This window comes from Alosa sapidissima, chromosome 1 (genome assembly GCF_018492685.1).
Source record: "Alosa sapidissima isolate fAloSap1 chromosome 1, fAloSap1.pri, whole genome shotgun sequence".
Lineage (NCBI taxonomy): Eukaryota > Metazoa > Chordata > Actinopteri > Clupeiformes > Clupeidae > Alosa > Alosa sapidissima.
The window spans coordinates 26,132,172-26,148,818 of NC_055957.1; the positions used below are offsets into that span (position 1 = coordinate 26,132,172).

A 16,647-nucleotide genomic window follows, 5' to 3' on the forward strand; every position below is an offset into this window, starting at 1 on the left:
TAATCCACTCTGCCCAAACTGGCTTTTCTCCATTTTCAAGATTTTATTTGATGTTCAGAGGGATTAAGTTAGTTTAGCTGGGGACAGAAAGGATACTGATTTAGGCATTACAATATTTCTGATAATTACTTACAAAACTTGACATACTTTAAAGCAACACCAAAGAACTTTCCCTCGGTTGCACGCACGCTATTTGTTTATCCAGCACCGGCTTTGCCAATAACAATGTCCACAGACAAGGTAGAATATTTTGCATGAAAAGTATGTTTTGCGACATCAGATGCAAGTCAAATTTGTAGTTTCTTATGTCTCATTCCATCGAACTACAGAGCCACTACCCGATCTGGCAAGCTTACATAGTGCGGTTATAGCCGATAGAGGGCCGCGAAAGCGAATGCAGAATTGCCGTTCACCCTGTTACGAGTTGATGAACCACTGAAATGATTTTGGAAACATTATTTTAAGGTACAAAAAACTCTTTGATGTTGCTTTTAACCAAACTTTGACCCTCAGTTAAAGTTTTATTTGAAGCACATTTTTGAACTGGGCTGCATATTTAAAAAAAAAATAAATAAAAAAAACAATGCACTGCATAAACACGGCACTGTAAGAACCTCTGGCAGTCCGCATACACAAACACTACATGAGGTACAGAGATGTGCGTCAAACTCCATTGAGAGGTTGTCAGACATTTGAATAGCTTTGTCAGTCTTACACTTCAGTGGCATCTTTTGCACATAACTTTTAAAACATGATGGTAAAATAAATTGATATTTAAAAAAAAAACTTTATGAAGGAAAACTCATTCATCCATTGCTCTGAATATCAGAGTGTGATTGTGCTGAGATTAACTTGTTTTGTTTCCTGTGAAATGACCCGCAGTAGTAATTTTCTATTTGTAATAAGGTTCATAAATGGAGAAGAATGAGGTTATCCTTTCCAGACAGGGTAACTCAAGTGAATCAGTTTTTTGTTACAGTTTAGTCTTCTGATGGATGCCATGTCCTCTTCTGTGAGGGAAAATCCAAAGATCTTTTGAAAGGGTACAGGAAAACCAAGTAAATATATGGAGTATTCTTCATAATGCTAACAGTCTACTATTAATTACTAATTATCAACTGCTACTACTAAAACTAACCTCATGGGATCACTTCAGATAACAGACATAACTTCAGAAGTACATAGCCTGGAGACGACTCTTACATTTTCATACTGAAAACCAGCTTACGTTTGACCTAGGCCCCACTCACCTTTGCCATCTCCTGACTGAATCAGTGTTAAAGAAGTCTAAAATGAATACATTCCATTTTCACAACTAATTAACCCCACTCAAGGTAGACCAAGTTATTCTGCCACTGGTTGTCATCGTTAATATATAATGTAATATACTACAGAAAAACTGCTCACATGGTTAAGAACAATCTTGTTTCAACCCTGTATTCAATAACAAAAGGATGTACACCATCCGTACTGTTACTGTATGTATGCTGTATGTTGCTGTACTGTTGGATGTAAAACAATGTAGTGTTGCTATATAACTACTTGGAAAACATCTCTGTCTGCTAGTGATATTACAGGTACACATTTTAATTGAATGGGGAGGCCTGGTTTTCTGTGGTGGTTGACTGGTGGTGGACATTAGGAGTTGCAGGTATTGTTTTATAGCTTCTTTGGCAAAAACTTGTCAGTGAGTAAGTTATGGACAGATATTTCCCATAATGGAATTGATGTCTGATACACTGTAACCAAAGATCCTCCGCTTTAACCCTCTCTGCTGTAACTCTCTAGGACATTGATCACCTTTGTTGCAAGAGGCCCAAAAGACCTATATGCCTAAATCACTTTAGGTCAAGCACTGATTAACAAAAAAAAAAAAACATCGACAATATTTATCTGCCAATATGCCTGATCAGCCTCTACTGTAAGTGACACAGATAGTTAGTAAATGATGGCACCTCTATCAAGGCACATGTGTTGGATCCCAGGTCACATGTCTCCCATCATGCAACATTCTCAGTGACACCATGTCTGTATCCTCTAACTGGAACCCAAAAACCTGGAGTGTGAGCCAAGCCAGTTAAAGCAAGAGGGCACAGAGTAAAAGAGGAGAAGAAAAGCCAGGAATGACAGAGGACAGAATGTATATGTTTATATGCATTCCAGTTTATGTGGTGAAAATGCTGTATAATTACGGAGTAATTAAGTAACAGGATCAATGATTGACCTAAAGCTTTGAATAGAATAAGACGAAAGTCACCACTAGACTAAAACCAAACATGTCATGGGTGAAGAGAATGTAGTCATCATACAAGGAAAGGAGACCCAGATACCAAAAATAACCACTGCACTACAGTGTGTCAATCGGGTAAAGCTTAAAGCAATATCCCACTCACATTACAGTTTTCCAGAATCCTCTTCTTCTTGGTGGACTTGGGGATTGTGACAACTCCATTCTGCAAAGAACATGCTTTTCTTCAGTTTATAACAAGTGACCAGAAGCAAACAGCATTAATTGAACTTCAGTTAATAAATCATTCCTCTATATCTAACAAAGTGCAATGGTGAATTTACCTGTATGCTCCAGCGTATACAAATCTGGGAAGGGGTGTGCTCATATTTGTCAGCCATCTTGAGAATAGTAGGATGACTGAGAGCCTGGCCCTTGGCCAGGGGGCAGTAGCCCTCAAACACGATCCCCTGCTGTTGACAGTACTGTACAATCTCCTCAGGCTGCTGAAAAGGGTGATACTCAACCTGCAACAACACACATAGGGTGCGAGTTTGACAGCGTATTTTACCGACAGTGCATGCGCACTGTGGCCAGAGCGAAGTCAGAGTGGGCAGAATCAGGACAAAGTTAATTAATAAAAGATAGATCGCCGCTATATCGCCGCCGAACTTGGGCCCAGCGTCTGTAAAGGGCCCAGCGTCTGTAAAGGGCCGACTGAACTATTACATACCGTGTAATGACATGTTCCAGATAGTCGGAGCCTGGCTACACTACCGTTCAAAAGTTTCTTCTTTCAATTCCACTCCATTATAGATGGAATGTCAACTGAGTGCCCCCCCACCCCACCCCCATCCCCAACACACACACTTACATCATCACTGTCATCACTTCACATACATACAGCACTCCTCTACATACTTGCTGCACACTGCCCCCCCCCCCACACATACACAGCACATTGTCTTCAGGATCTTCTCCAACACACATCCTCTACATACTTACAGCACACTGCCCCCACCTACCCACACACACACACACTACACACACACACACACAGTCACTGCTCCACTCCCGCCCACACACACATCTTCACTGTCATCACTCACATACATTACATACAGTACTCTGCTTGCAATAGTAAGTCCCTGCCCCCCCCCCCCCCTACATACACAGCACATTATTTCATCAGGAAGCTTCTCCAACACACATCCCCAACATACTTACAGCACACTGCCACCCCCCCAATACACAGCACATTGTCTCATGAGGAAGCTTCTCCAACACACATATTGCACACTGCCCTCTCCCCACATACACAGCACACTATCCCATCTCCCCTGTCATCCCCCCAACACACACACCAAGACCCCTGGCAGTTGGGTTAGCCCCTTGAGCCGTGGATCTGCCCAAGGTTTCTTCCTTGGTAAGGGAGTTTTTCCTTGCCCCTGTTGCTCTTGGGTGCTCCTTGTTGGTGCCCCCCACCCAATCCCAATCCTCCCCCACCTTTTTTATGCAGCCCTTGCCACTTAATCTACTAAACCCCTCTTCTACTGCACTTTTTACCCCCCCCCCCCCCCCCCATTAATGCACAAATAGGCTGACACCAGACATAATTTCACTGCATTTCTTACTTCCAGTAACTATATGCATGTGACAATAAACTTCCTTGTATCCTTGTATCCTTGTATCCTTGAGTGCTGCTTCCCTACATGCTTCTTGTATAGTTTGGGTCACAGTCCTCTTTTTCAAGGGAAATTGGGTTCAATCAAGTGCAGTCCACAGGGTGTGGCATGGCATAGCAAACTGGAGTGATAGCCTTCTTTCCTCAAAATTCCCATTTTACAACCAAACTCCTCCAGCATTTGGTCAGTGTCTCACAAACTTTTTTCTTTGTGATCTGTACACCTTAGATTTGTTTGTCCGTAACTCTTTTCTAGTTTTCTTCTGTCGTACATGAGTGTTCGTTTGTCCATCTTAATCTTTTCTTTTTACTGGTAAGTCAGGTGTGACTTTTTCTTTGCAACTCTGAAGTCACATGTTTTGTTGATGTTGAGACTGGCAATTTGTGGGTAGTACTGGACAAAACTGCCAGAAGAGGACCTGCGAGGCTTCTGTTTCTTAAAGGAACAGCCTTTTTTTGGAAATTAGCTCAAGCGTTGCCTGAATGAGAATGTAGTTCCAAGTATGCTTAGAAAATCGCTGTGTCTCATTTTACATTGAATTTTGTACACATTGTAATTATACTAGTCACAACACGTAACAATACTGTTGTGTGTTCCTTTATAGAGTGGTGAAGTCCCGCCCCTTCCGTTTGCCTCCATGGGACCTATCTTTCAAAAAAATTTGAACGGCAGTCTATGGCGAAAAAGAAATTATTTTCTGGTCCCGGTTGACTTGTGCCTTGAATTACCCATATGATGTTTGTCAATTTTAAAGACAATTTTTCATGTAAAGACATTTGCAGTTTGTTTCGTAACTATTGAATTACAACATTGTGAAAGATCGTAATTCCAACGACTACAAACCCATCAGTCGCGCTAGTGACGTTAGCTCATTCACAGCCACACTAGATTGTATCAGCATACCAGCAACAGGTCTTAATTGGGCTTTCCTTGCCGAAGAAAATACCATGAGTCAGAGGATTAAACACATCAGGTAAGTTGTATTCGTCCATAGACTGTACATTACATACTGTTAAGTGACATAGCAGGCAGCAAGATGCAACCGTTAACTAGCATAACAGCTCTTATCGCTTCATTACGTTGGTGACGTACATCATCCGAGACGAGAGATGTAGTCCACTGAGTGGATTTGCATAAAACCAACATAACTTTTGAAGTCTATCGAACAACAGTACTTTCTTGACGTGAAAAATTATCTTTTAAATTCACACACATCATATGTGAAATTTGTGGCACAATTCAAACTGGACCAAAAAATTATTGTTATCTCTCCATTAACTCCTGTTCATAATTTTTTGAAAGATAGGTCCCATGGACCGGAAGTAGAAGGGGCGGGACTTCACCACTCTATTACACGGCTCTTCAGAGTGCTGCAGAAAGTTCCATTCACATGAATGGGCCTTCCCAACGTTCGGGCCTATGTTAAAGGAGAATTCCGGTGTGATATTGACCTAGTGTATTAAAAGATGATACCGAGTGTGAACGTATGTCTCATAGCCCATCTCGGCTTGTCCCCTGCACTCCAAAATCTGGCGCTAGTTAGCCGATGCTACTAACAGCTTTTTCAATGGTGGTGCTTCGGCATCGGGCTAGCCATGCAAATAAATCAATGTTTTACACCATTTACGAGGCTCAATGTATCTCCACACTTCATTGGTAGACTTCCGAGGGCCCTGACATTTAAAACGAGACATTGAGAACTTTGAGTAACTCTGCTACTGGAAGAAACTGGAATCCATGCATTTCCACTGAATTATTTTTGGAATCTGATCCCTTATCATACCTGTTCATTCTTACTCATCGCTCGACTTATCATGACTAAATTCAAGATGGCTGCAAAAGCTAAACTTCGTGAAGATACAGTCTGTAATCGTCTTGTAAGTAAACTACCAGTGCTTTTTCAAAGTTCTCAATGTCTCGTTTTAAATGTCAGGGCCCTCGGAAGTCTACCAATGAAGTGTGGAGATACATTGAGCTTCGTAAATGGTGTAAAACAGTGATTTATTTGCATGGCTAGCCCGATGCCGAAGCACCTCCATTGAAAAAGCTGTTGGTAGCATCGGCTAACTAGCGCCAGATTTTGGAGTGCAGGGGACAAGCCGAGATGGGCTATGAGACATACGTTCACACTCGGTATCATGTTTCAATACACTTTAGGTCAATATCACACCGGAATTCTCCTTTAAATCTACATAAATCACCGGCAAAGCATTTAATCACCGCGGTCAATGGCAATGGGTTTTGTGCTTCTGATTAATGTCTTTTATATCACTACGCAAGGACTGGAACTTCATTCAAACGTGAAAGCAGAAGGTTGATCAGCTGTGTTCTAAAGAATGTTTGATTCAAGTTCAGCAGCATGTGTTGCAAACTATTTGTTTCTCAGCAAATGCCACGATGAACGGTAACAAATAGGCTAGGTTATGTAGGCTAAAGTCATATCGTGGGGAGTTTATTATTTCGTTTTGGCAAGTAGCCGTATAATAAGCGGGATAATGTATAGAACACCGGTCATTACTGTGAAAATAAGTCCCTTCAGGGCGGAACAAGACCCCTCCGCTGCGCGTCGGGGTCCGGTTCGCCCTGTCGGGACTTATTTTCCCAGTAATGACCGGCGTTCTATACATTATCCCTTACTTAAACTATAGGCCTACACTATTGTATTTGTCTTCCTGATCAGCTGTGCACTGACTAAAGCGAAGCACCAATAACATTAGCGAACCCGGAGTAACAGAAGACTGTTAAGAACACTTACCAACTGTTACCAACTTACAGGGGTCTCAAACTCCCGGCCCGCGGGCCAAATCCGGCCCACGACCTATGTCAAAATCAGGGTTGCCAGATTGGGCGGTTTCCCGCCCAATTGGGCGGTTTTGCAATCTATTTTGCGGGCAAAAATGGGTTTGGGCGGGTGTATAAAAATTGGGCTGGTTTCGGATCAGTTCGGCGGGTTTTTGTAGCCGAAACAAAGGCACTTCAGACCCTTCTTCCAGCGACCGTCTCTGGTCAGCAGGCAGCAGTCTCTCACTCACTCACACACCCTCTGGCTGACGTGCCCCCCTAAACTCACAACAGACACTCTCAGCTCACGTCACCTTATGTATCGAAACATGCATTCTAGCCATATAAATGGCATAGTGCATGGTATTTCCATAACCGCGAGATATGCGCTTCACAATGACCGCAATTAGTTGTTAGATATTCACAGCAGACAGTAACGCCCAGCAGTAATTTATCCAAATTAACACATATTTCAAGTACCATTCATGATGTTGTCACATATTGAAGTTGTGGGAAGTTTAAGCTGTATGTTTCTTTCGTCCCCCATGTCGTTTCATTTATCCCGGTCTGGAGGGACGAATGAAACAAAACGCATGTTCGATTTCTCCTTAAATAAATCCTGAATGGTTTTGTTCACAGCTGAAAATGCAACTGTATTTGACAGAGGACCGATGTAGTTTGCTTGTGACAAAATATTAGCTTTCAGTGTTTTACGATGTCTTTGTAAATTACGTTTAATTAAAAAGTGTTTCAGTCCGGTTCTCCCCTACTCTGGCGCAGACCGCCATTCAAACACACAGCTCGCGGGGTTTTCAAACTTAGCTAGCTGACTGACAATGTCAATATGCCAAAGTGGGCAAAGAGCATTTTGTCATTACAGTCAATCTCTTCATGAGTGTGCACACTGCTGAAAGATTACCTACGAGACAGGATGGACTTACCCCTTCTTTCAGGGTTGATGGATGTGCGCAGGTCTTGCGCGAATGGCTTGACATAGGACTACGGCCCACGTTCCGTCCAGCCCGACAGTTGTTGAGGAAGTTTGACAAAGCCTAGGCCTACTAGAACTTTTTAATTATTTTTAGGCCTAATAACAATTGCTCAAAGCGATTTTCACGAAGGGCCTAGGGCCATAGGCCTATGTTTTTTGTGTAGAGATGGCCCATGCGTGAACGTTCTGCTTCTGCAAAGAGCGCACTGACACCCCTGTTCGTTCAACGCGACTTTCATGAAAACTAGGATTAACTGCCTGTCAGGTAGGCCTACTAATTGTTCTAAATTACAGGTGTCAAACTCAAGTTTGCCTTTAGCCTATATCTGGCGTATGGAAATATTTTTTGCGTGTAGTTGCCATGCATGGACGCACTGCTTCTGCAAAGAGCGCACTGTCCTAAATAGCCTATTCAGCGCGATTTTCATGAAAACTCTAGGCCTAACTGCCTGTCTCAGGGAATATATAGCGCCTAGGTAGGCTATTAATTAATTGTTCTAAATCACAGGTGTCAGACTCAAGTTTAACTCAAGCCTTTAGCCTACATTTGGGGTAGGCCTATGAAAATATTTTTTGTGTAGCCTACAGTTGGCCCACCAGTTATGAACGCACTGCCTCTGCAAAGAGTCGACACCCCTGTTCTATAATCAATGCGATTTTCATCTAATGTTATACATGAATATGCATGTGTCATGTTGCTATTATAAATAATTGAAATGTTGTGCATTAGGCTATTTTGTATGTTCATACATCCACTCAATGTTTTTATGTTAGGCTAGCCTACTGAATGCTTTTGTTCCAAGCGTCTATTGACACTAAACAGACAGATTAATAGTCTATGTTTAGCCTATCGCATTATTTTCCCTAACATAAGCTTATAGAATAATAGTCTGACGTCCGTGTAGCCTACTTTTGCGTTAATTTGATTGAATATTGTTTCTGAAATTGGATAGGCTAAGTCGAAAAATGGGTCATTTTAAAGCTTGTTAATGATTTCAATGTGTTTAAATGAGAAACAAGCAAAAGCTAATTTGGGCGGTTTTTTGTGCATTCTCGCGGTTTTTGACGAGGTTTTGGGCTGGAAAACCTTGCTGGCATCTGGCAACACTGGTCAAAATAATAATGAAATCCGGCCCTTGAGGGTATTTTTAATTGCGACAAACCACGATACTGATTAAAATAGACGATAGATCCAAGTACGGACAAATCTCATGTGTACTCTCCTCCAATATTTGCTAGACATCCAGAGCTTGATTCAAACCCAAAATCGCTGCTCAACATTTTCAGGAAATACTTGTATTAGGCTACACGCGAGAAACACTAAGACGTGCATTTGTAATGACGCGGAAGTGATGCAGGCCATAGTTTTGCACAAATTGAAGCAGAAAAAGGCCTACACCAAATGTTTTTGGAGATTAATTATGATCGATCGTCTATTGACAGTGATAGTCACGGTGCGTCTGTGAATGGAGGTGCATCTTTGCGTGTATACGGTGTCCACTAAGCATACTGTGGTTGCAAAGGGGCGGAAACTTACCATGGGAAGTTAAACTGGGGAATTTTGGAAATATTCCAAATGGGAAACTTTCATGGAATTAAAGGAAATTATGGGAATTAATTGAAATGTACGGGAATTAACTGGGAATTTTGGGTAATTCATACAAACTGTTTCATATACAAACATTAACATTTTGTTTTGTAATAAGCAATATGATTATATGTTCGTTTTATCGCTTAGCTTAGCTTAGCATACAAAGCTAGCATGCTAGCGGGAATCCCATTCTCTGCCTATGGTTTACTAAGTATAAGTATATATACTCTTTTGATCCTGTGAGGGAAATTTGGTCTCTGCATTTATCCCAATCCATGAATTAGTGAAACACTGCACACAGTGAACACACAGTGAGGTAAAGCACACACTAATCCCGGCGCAGTGAGCTGCCTGCAACAACAGCGGCGCTTGGGGAGCAGTGAGGACTTAGGTGCCTTGCTCAAGGGCACTCAGCCGCGGCCCACTGTTCGGGGCTCGAACCGGCAACCCTCCGGTTACAAGTCCAGAGTGCTAACCAGTGGGCCACGGCTGCATCAAAAAAGTGGCCCCCAGCTCATTTGAGTTTGAGACCCCTGCCCTACCAGCTCTTCTCGAAGGAGGCAATAGACGTCATGCTCCATGTGAGATCTGTCTTCTGTAATAAACTCTGTGTTCGCTTACTACGTTGCTTGTGCTTTGTTTTACGTGTAAGGACCCTGAGCAAGCTACTGATGAGGTTTGATGCTGTTTTAAGTATAAGTATATATACTTTTTTGATCCCGTGAGGGAAATTTGGTCTCTGCATTTAACCCAATCGGTGAATTAGTGAAACACAAACAGCACACAGTGAACACACAGTGAGGTGAAGCACACACTAATCCCGGCGCAGTGAGCTGCCTGCTACAACGGCGGCGCTCGGGGAGCAGTGAGGGGTTAGGTGCCTTGCTCAAGGGCACTTCAGCCGCGGCCCACTGGTCGGGGCTCGACCAGTCCGGTTACAACTCCAGAGTGCTAACCAGTGGGCCACGGCTGCCCTCCAACTATGTTTTGAACAATATTACTGGTTAAAAATGTTATTTGGGAAGCGTTTGGCTCACTGCCCCCAGCTAATCCACTGTTTGCGATTTGGAGCTATAGCATATAGTGTAGTGGTTGATCAACGAAAAATACTGTCTCCACAGCTTATTTGATGTGTTTTAATGCAGAAAAACACCCTGGGGTCAATTTTCGCTGGAATTACACTTTAATCGAACCACAATAGCTGATGCTACAGATAGGGCCTACTCAACACATCTAAAGACCAGTTGCATTGTTTCTTTTATTAGGGCAGCAGTTTCCATTCATGAATAGGGTCTGGTCACTCATGATTGGGATTCTATTCCAACACTTGCATCGTGACGGGCGAAGACTTTGCGCTAACTTTGAATTCATTGGTCCAGCCTAACAAATCACATTGCTCAGGGATTCATAACATTACTTCCTACTTTGCCTACGATTTACAAACTGACAATAAACACCACTGCCAGTTAGGAAACAATGTATGTGGACCTACCTTTGCTGTAAATAAATTAACACATTCTCTCTGACACAAATATCCCTGATATCCCTGACACAAACACCTGCTGAACAATCACACTCACCTGGTTGACATGGGGCACTATACTGCAGTCCTCCTTCAACTCCTCCAAATGGGGAATGAGAAAATTGCTAACTCCTATGGCCCGGCACAAACCTGTCATATGGATAAATACGTGCACATTATGACAGAGTATAACTCTTTAGATAATCAGATATTAGAACAAATATTTTCACATTGCACCTTCATCATAAAGCTCCTCCAGGGCCCTCCATGTTTCTGCTCTCATCTCCCTATTGGATCGACCGGGAACCATGCAGTCAGGCCAGTGCATCAGGTATAAGTCTGAGAGGGCATAGGGAAGTGTCTATATCCACATCATGCCAAATACGTGATGGTGGTACGAAACAACAGTCTACGAAACAATGGAACTCATACCTAGGTACTCCACTCCCAACCTGGCACATGATGCTCTGCAAGCCTGTTTGGTGTTGCTATAGCCATAGTCCCCAGGCCATAACTTGGTTGTCAACCACACATCCTGGCGTGGGACCCCGCTCTCTCGGACAGCTTTCGCCAGGTATTCTTCACAACCATAGCGTTTAGCTGTGTCAATGTGCCTCACACCACACTCCTGCAGTGCGTAAACAACCGCTTCGTGAGAGTATCCACCATTATGCGAAGTCCCTGAAGCCGAAAAACAGCAAATAGTGTTGCATCTGCATAACTATGAGTTTTAGCCTAAGGTAAGGCTATGTGTCAAGGAGGGCTTGGTGATACATTTACTGTTGAACGTGTTTCAGATCAAAGTTTTACTTTTGCTGCTTTCAGGACAGGAATTTGCAACAAAGTAACTAATGTTTCCACATATTGGTAACACAAATGGATCCACGCCGTTGCTATCCAAAGTAAACTTTAAATGGCTACTTGTAAAGTACTCACCCAGACCGAGTATCGGTAACTCCAATCCATTGGAGAGAGTAACTGTGGGACAACACAGCATCTTATTGGCAGAGCCTATATATTGCTTGGATTTTACAACAGGGTAACCTCGATATTGTTCAAATGGGATGTTATGAAATAGTCATTTTTAATGGCAGGAAATTTCCAGAACGCAAACTGTTATCATTACGCATAACGCAAGATCCAGCGGTTGTTCAGCTGTCGCAAACACTCCAGGAGTTAATACGTTACCACTTACCGGCCGTTTGCAGCAGTACGTATTCCAGTGCGGAACAAATATGCATACAAGCTACTAATCGTCTGATCCCGTTGTCCATTGTACTCGTCTTACGAGTGGTACGTTGTAAGTAGCCAATGAAATGGAGTTTAAAAGTTAGCGCGAAAGCTCCATTGACATCTTCAAACTGGATATTGGTCTTACAAACTAACACGTAGCCTACTTGGATGGAGCCTATTACGCACACTTAGTTTCGACAATTTACAATTTCAAGTAGCTTAACTGTGTGGTAACTTACCTTTGCCATAAACATAGCTATTCAGGTTACGTGTCCTTCCATACTATACAACTCTATTCGAAAAATAGAAACTGGTCTACACTGTAATACCACAAATGAATTCCTCGGAATCCACACATCCTCACGATTCATTTTATATCATACAATGGACCTGACTGTTTACTATACACACACACACACACACACACAATATAAATGCACCTGTAAAATTCTATTCTCAGATGCTGTAATGGTGGATTTAAAAACCTCCTAGGACTGTAGCCTATGGTGGTTGCGCACTGTCCCAACAAACTCCAACACAGATAGTTTGGTCAGTGTGCAGTCTCACTGTCACTCTTTCTTGGGTGGAGTTGTTCGTGTTTCACGTGTCCAAATATCATTATTTTATATTAAGCTACTGTCTGGGTGGTGTGGACCTAGAGGTTGGTTTCTAAACATTCTAATTAAAGACTGCAACCTACTGTCAAATTAAGAATGTTAGAGTTTGTTGCGCGTTGTCTGGACAGTCTACCACGGCTGCGCAGAGGTGCAGGCAGCTTTTCACTTACTTTTAGAGGAAGTGGGAACTCTCAAATATGAGAACAACATGAGGTAGGGTTTCAACCGATACTAAAGTACATTCCAAGTCTTTTTATTTATTTGCTTAACAAATGTGCTGTGAACCCTAAAGAGCGTTATACCAACTCCAGTTACTTACTCAGTTGAAATTAGGCTATGTTTTGGTTTGCGCTTGGTTCCCTGGCTTGATTAGTGTGTTGGTTTGAAAGTTTGTGCTAATGTAGCCTACCAGTAATGTCACTCTCTCTTCATATGTATGTCTTAGAGGCTGTAGGATGATCCCACTTCGAAAGGCGCAGCTGATACTATTTGCACTTCTGTTTATCTTGATTGGGGCATCTCTGACTTCAATGCTTCCCCTGGCTGTGGATACAGATGATGATGGCGGAGTAATGGATGTTCTACGCCGAAAAGCTGACTCTCCTCCACTGAAGGATTCCTTTACTATAGTAATACAGACGTACAATCGAACAGACATCCTTCTTAAACTCCTCAATCATTACCAGGCAGTGCCTCATCTAAGACAGATTGTCATCGTGTGGAACAACATCGGAGTGCGGCCACCACAGCAATTATGGGGTTCCCTTGGTCCGCATCCTGTTCCAGTAGTCTTCAAGGAGCAAAGCGTCAATCTGATGCGCAACCGCTTGCAGCCTTTTTCGGAGATAGATACAGATGGTATAAATATAGGGTTGGCCTACCTAGTGTATAATGTGAAAAGTTACTTATCTTCCCTGTAGAACAGATATGGGGGTCGAGGGAAACTTGTGGGTGTCACAATTGCAAGTCTCTGCATATGGGACGACCCCTGCATTTCCAAGTCAACAAATATGATGTTTATGCAGCCTACTGTAAAATGTGTGAATAACCAGCCTACTACAGTACATACAGTATTACACTACATGTTTCTAAACCAGACAATAATTATATGAGTAGGCTATGTTAATAAACTCATTTACTGATGGTAGTCAAATGAGTTTAAAGTGCCAAATTCTTGATGAAACCTTATTGGACTACTTGGCATGTCTGCTAATTTGTGTGGTTTTTGGAACTACTGAACCTGAAGAACCTGATTAGGCCTAAGCTAATTTGGAGAATAACCAGCTGGTCCAGTTCCGCCCAATTCTATTCATGTTTTTCATTTTTTTCTGTTTCTCTGTTCACTACAGCTGTGTTAATGGTGGATGATGATACATTGGTCAGTGTTCCTGATATAAGTTTTGCTTTCTCTGTCTGGAAGGTAAAATAACTGAAATTTACAGTTATATTTTTTCATAGCTGTCCTGGAAGCCATTTAGGTGCCAGTAGATTTGAAGGATTTGTGCAGTCATTTCAAATTCAAATTCAATCTATTTTATTCGGATCATACAATCTTCAGTGTTTTTATGTTTCAGCAATTTTCTGATCAGATTGTTGGCTTTGTACCACGCAAGCATGTGATCACAGCCTCTGGTGTTTACAGCTACGGCAGCTTTGAGCTTCAGGACACTGAAACAGGTGGAGGTGACCGGTAAGGCACATGGTACATTACACTTCACACTTTCACTTTGTATTCACTTACAGGCTTGCCCTAACTCCATGTCCTGTGCATCTTTCTGCCCTTCTGTTTTCCCTCTACTCTACATGTCAGTTCAATCTACATAGAACAGTGTTTTTCAACCACTGTGCCGAGAGAGATCATCAGGTGTGCCGCAGAAAATTACCCAAATGTTACTCACTGGTCCAGAAAAGCAACTGTTGCATCAAAGAATTTATAACCACATGCTCTCATTGATCGTATGATTGCACTATTTGTGGTATGCAGGCATTGTACAACGGGGGCCCCATATCCAGTATTCACAGAATCATCACATATCCAGTTCATAACAACAATTAAATTAGATATAGTCACCTACAAATGAAACAGAGGGCGCTTGTTTTATTGAGCAGGTCTTGCATAGAAGCCATAATAAGGCCATATCTGTGTATTATTTGAAATTTTAGGCTATGGTATGTTTATTTTTTCTTCACACAGGATGTTAGTGTGCCGTGAGACAAAAAAAGTTTGAAAAACACTGACATAGAATATGTACTATGACTAGGCATAGTGCCTATAAAAAATATGCCCACGGGCACACTGTATCAGGGGATGGTTGCCATCATGGAAAGGTCAAGAGCCACCAAATATTTCTGTGGCTGCTGGCACACCACTTCTAGAGTTTCACATCTACTCAATACTGTGGTCAAGACTGACTTGGGCCCTCAATAACACAACCACTAAGTGTGAAGTGAATAGGATGAAAGCAAAGAGTAGACACACAGACAGAGATTCGGACAGATATTCCTTGGTTTATATAATGACTGTATGATTTTAGACTGTGCTCTGCTGTTCCAGGTACTCCATGGTTCTGGTGGGTGCTGCCTTCTTCCACCGTCGCTACCTGCAGGTCTTCCAAGACCAGCCCAGCCAGGTGCATACCTTGGTGGACGAAACGCAGAACTGCGACGACATTGCCATGAACTTCGCTGTGGCGCTCTATTTGGCACGGCAAGACGGGTCAAAAGCACGGCCCTCTGGGGTTCTGGTAAAGCCTGTGGATATCCGGAACCTGGAGCGGGACTCCCGCAGCGGCTACATTGGCATGTGGCACCGGGCGGAGCACATGCTCCAGCGCTCCTACTGCCTGAATCGCCTGGCACAGATCTACGGCAGCATGCCCCTGCAGTACTCCAATATCATGCTCACGCAGTTCGGTTTCCCAAGCTATGCTAACCACAAGAGCAAGATATGAGGAACTTTCAGGGTAAGATTAAATGGCACAGCTAATTAGTGAGAAAAGCCAGGTTGAGTCACATAGTGGTACTGACAAGCAGATTTTGAGGCTTGATTTCCTGTCTTAAAAGACCTAGAACAATATAAAACAATCTCCATAGGAAAACTAAGTAATTTTATCATTTTATATCTATGACGTCTATGTCTACATTTTATTTTCTTCAGGGAAGAATAGACTATGTGCACGCTCTAAGCGATGGGCAACGTCACTTCTGTTGACGTTCAAACAAAAGAGAGATCTAGCTCGCTACTCCCTCCCCTTTCCTCCCGTGCAATTGAAACTCTCCTAAACGCGCATCTCATCAGTGATTGGCTGGAACAATTTGTTTTTATGGTCCAGGCTGGACCAAGTTGTTTTTGTTGCCGTTTTTGGAGCCTGGACTGTCCACAGAGACCGCATTTTTTTTTTTACAGTGAGAGCACAGGCAGCTATAGCAGATGGTGAGGTGATGTTTGCTGTATGTGACGAAACATATTTAGCTTAGAAACCACGTAACATCGTTTAGAGCGCCTTTAATGTAATTAGTGTCTATGTAACGCATGCCAGCCAGCTAGCTTAGCTTTGCTTGTGGAACGTTGGTAAACCTCACTCCCCGACGCCTCAAGAGTGCTGCTGGCATGCGAGCCAGTAGCCTGGGCTATTGGCTCAATTGTTAGCGTGCTCGCCTCCCGATCCGAGGTGATGCTGTTCGCGGGTTCGAGTCCTGGTGCGTGCAGAGCTGAATGGCGCAGGTTCAATACAACACAGGTTACATTGGTGCCGTGACCCGGATCGGGAGTGAGGTTTAGGGGGGTGAGTGTAACGGATGCCAGCTAGCTTAACTGTGCTTGTGGAACGTTGGTAAACCTCACTCCCCGACGCCTCAAGAGTGCTGCTGGCATGCGAGCCAGTAGCCTGGGCTATTGGCTCAATTGTTAGCGTGCTCGCCTCCCGATCCGAGGTGCTGCTGTTCGCGGGTTCGAGTCCGGGCGTGTGCAGGGCTGAATCGCGCAAGTTCAACACAATGC

At 42.9% G+C, this 16,647-nt stretch overlaps 2 protein-coding genes across 6 annotated transcripts; one reads left to right on the forward strand and one right to left on the reverse strand.

Moving 5' to 3' along the window:
- Positions 1-368: 368 nt before the first annotated feature.
- On the reverse strand, positions 369-11,957 carry zgc:110366 (uncharacterized protein LOC550476 homolog). 3 transcript variants are annotated; one of them, XM_042111976.1, is made up of 8 exons: positions 11,734-11,951; positions 11,230-11,478; positions 11,035-11,136; positions 10,856-10,947; positions 2,572-2,754; positions 2,394-2,453; positions 1,956-2,056; positions 377-1,032 (listed from the first exon to the last, which is right to left on the reverse strand). In XM_042111976.1, the coding sequence occupies exons 1-7, from the start codon at positions 11,792-11,794 to the stop codon at positions 1,961-1,963; spliced, it is 843 nt and encodes a 280-aa protein (XP_041967910.1). In that variant the 5' UTR covers positions 11,795-11,951; the 3' UTR covers positions 377-1,032; positions 1,956-1,960. The 3 variants fall into 3 exon arrangements, with proteins under 3 accessions (XP_041967919.1, XP_041967901.1, XP_041967910.1); XM_042111985.1 differs by lacking the exon at positions 1,956-2,056 and having other exon boundaries at positions 369-1,032; positions 11,230-11,425; positions 11,734-11,957; XM_042111967.1 differs by lacking the exon at positions 1,956-2,056 and having other exon boundaries at positions 371-1,032; positions 11,734-11,954.
- extl2 (exostosin-like glycosyltransferase 2) lies at positions 11,477-15,935 on the forward strand. Of its 3 annotated transcripts, none has more exons than XM_042111906.1 (5): positions 11,477-11,537; positions 13,093-13,505; positions 13,997-14,067; positions 14,222-14,337; positions 15,202-15,935. In XM_042111906.1, the coding sequence occupies exons 1-5, from the start codon at positions 11,521-11,523 to the stop codon at positions 15,596-15,598; spliced, it is 1,014 nt and encodes a 337-aa protein (XP_041967840.1). In that variant the 5' UTR covers positions 11,477-11,520; the 3' UTR covers positions 15,599-15,935. The 3 variants fall into 3 exon arrangements, with proteins under 3 accessions (XP_041967840.1, XP_041967860.1, XP_041967850.1); XM_042111926.1 differs by lacking the exon at positions 11,477-11,537 and adding an exon at positions 12,022-12,090; XM_042111916.1 differs by lacking the exon at positions 11,477-11,537 and adding an exon at positions 12,697-12,860.
- The last annotated feature ends 712 nt before the right edge of the window (positions 15,936-16,647 follow it).

What these genes read in the sequence shown, in the direction of transcription:
- extl2 (XM_042111906.1), top strand. An exon ending in TTCGGAGATAGATACAGATG is followed by an intron (nt 13,506 to 13,996) that starts GTATAAATATAG and finishes TGTTCACTACAG; the next exon opens with CTGTGTTAATGGTGGATGAT. An exon ending in TTGCTTTCTCTGTCTGGAAG is followed by an intron (nt 14,068 to 14,221) that starts GTAAAATAACTG and finishes TTTATGTTTCAG; the next exon opens with CAATTTTCTGATCAGATTGT.
- zgc:110366 (XM_042111967.1), bottom strand. Translation starts at nt 11,794, where the DNA reads ATGCTGTGTTGTCCCACAGTTACTCTCTCCAATGGATTGGAGTTACCG. An exon ending in GTTGGGAGTGGAGTACCTAG is followed by an intron (nt 11,137 to 11,229) that starts GTATGAGTTCCA and finishes ATGCCCTCTCAG; the next exon opens with ACTTATACCTGATGCACTGG. An exon ending in GGAGGAGCTTTATGATGAAG is followed by an intron (nt 10,948 to 11,034) that starts GTGCAATGTGAA and finishes TCCATATGACAG; the next exon opens with GTTTGTGCCGGGCCATAGGA.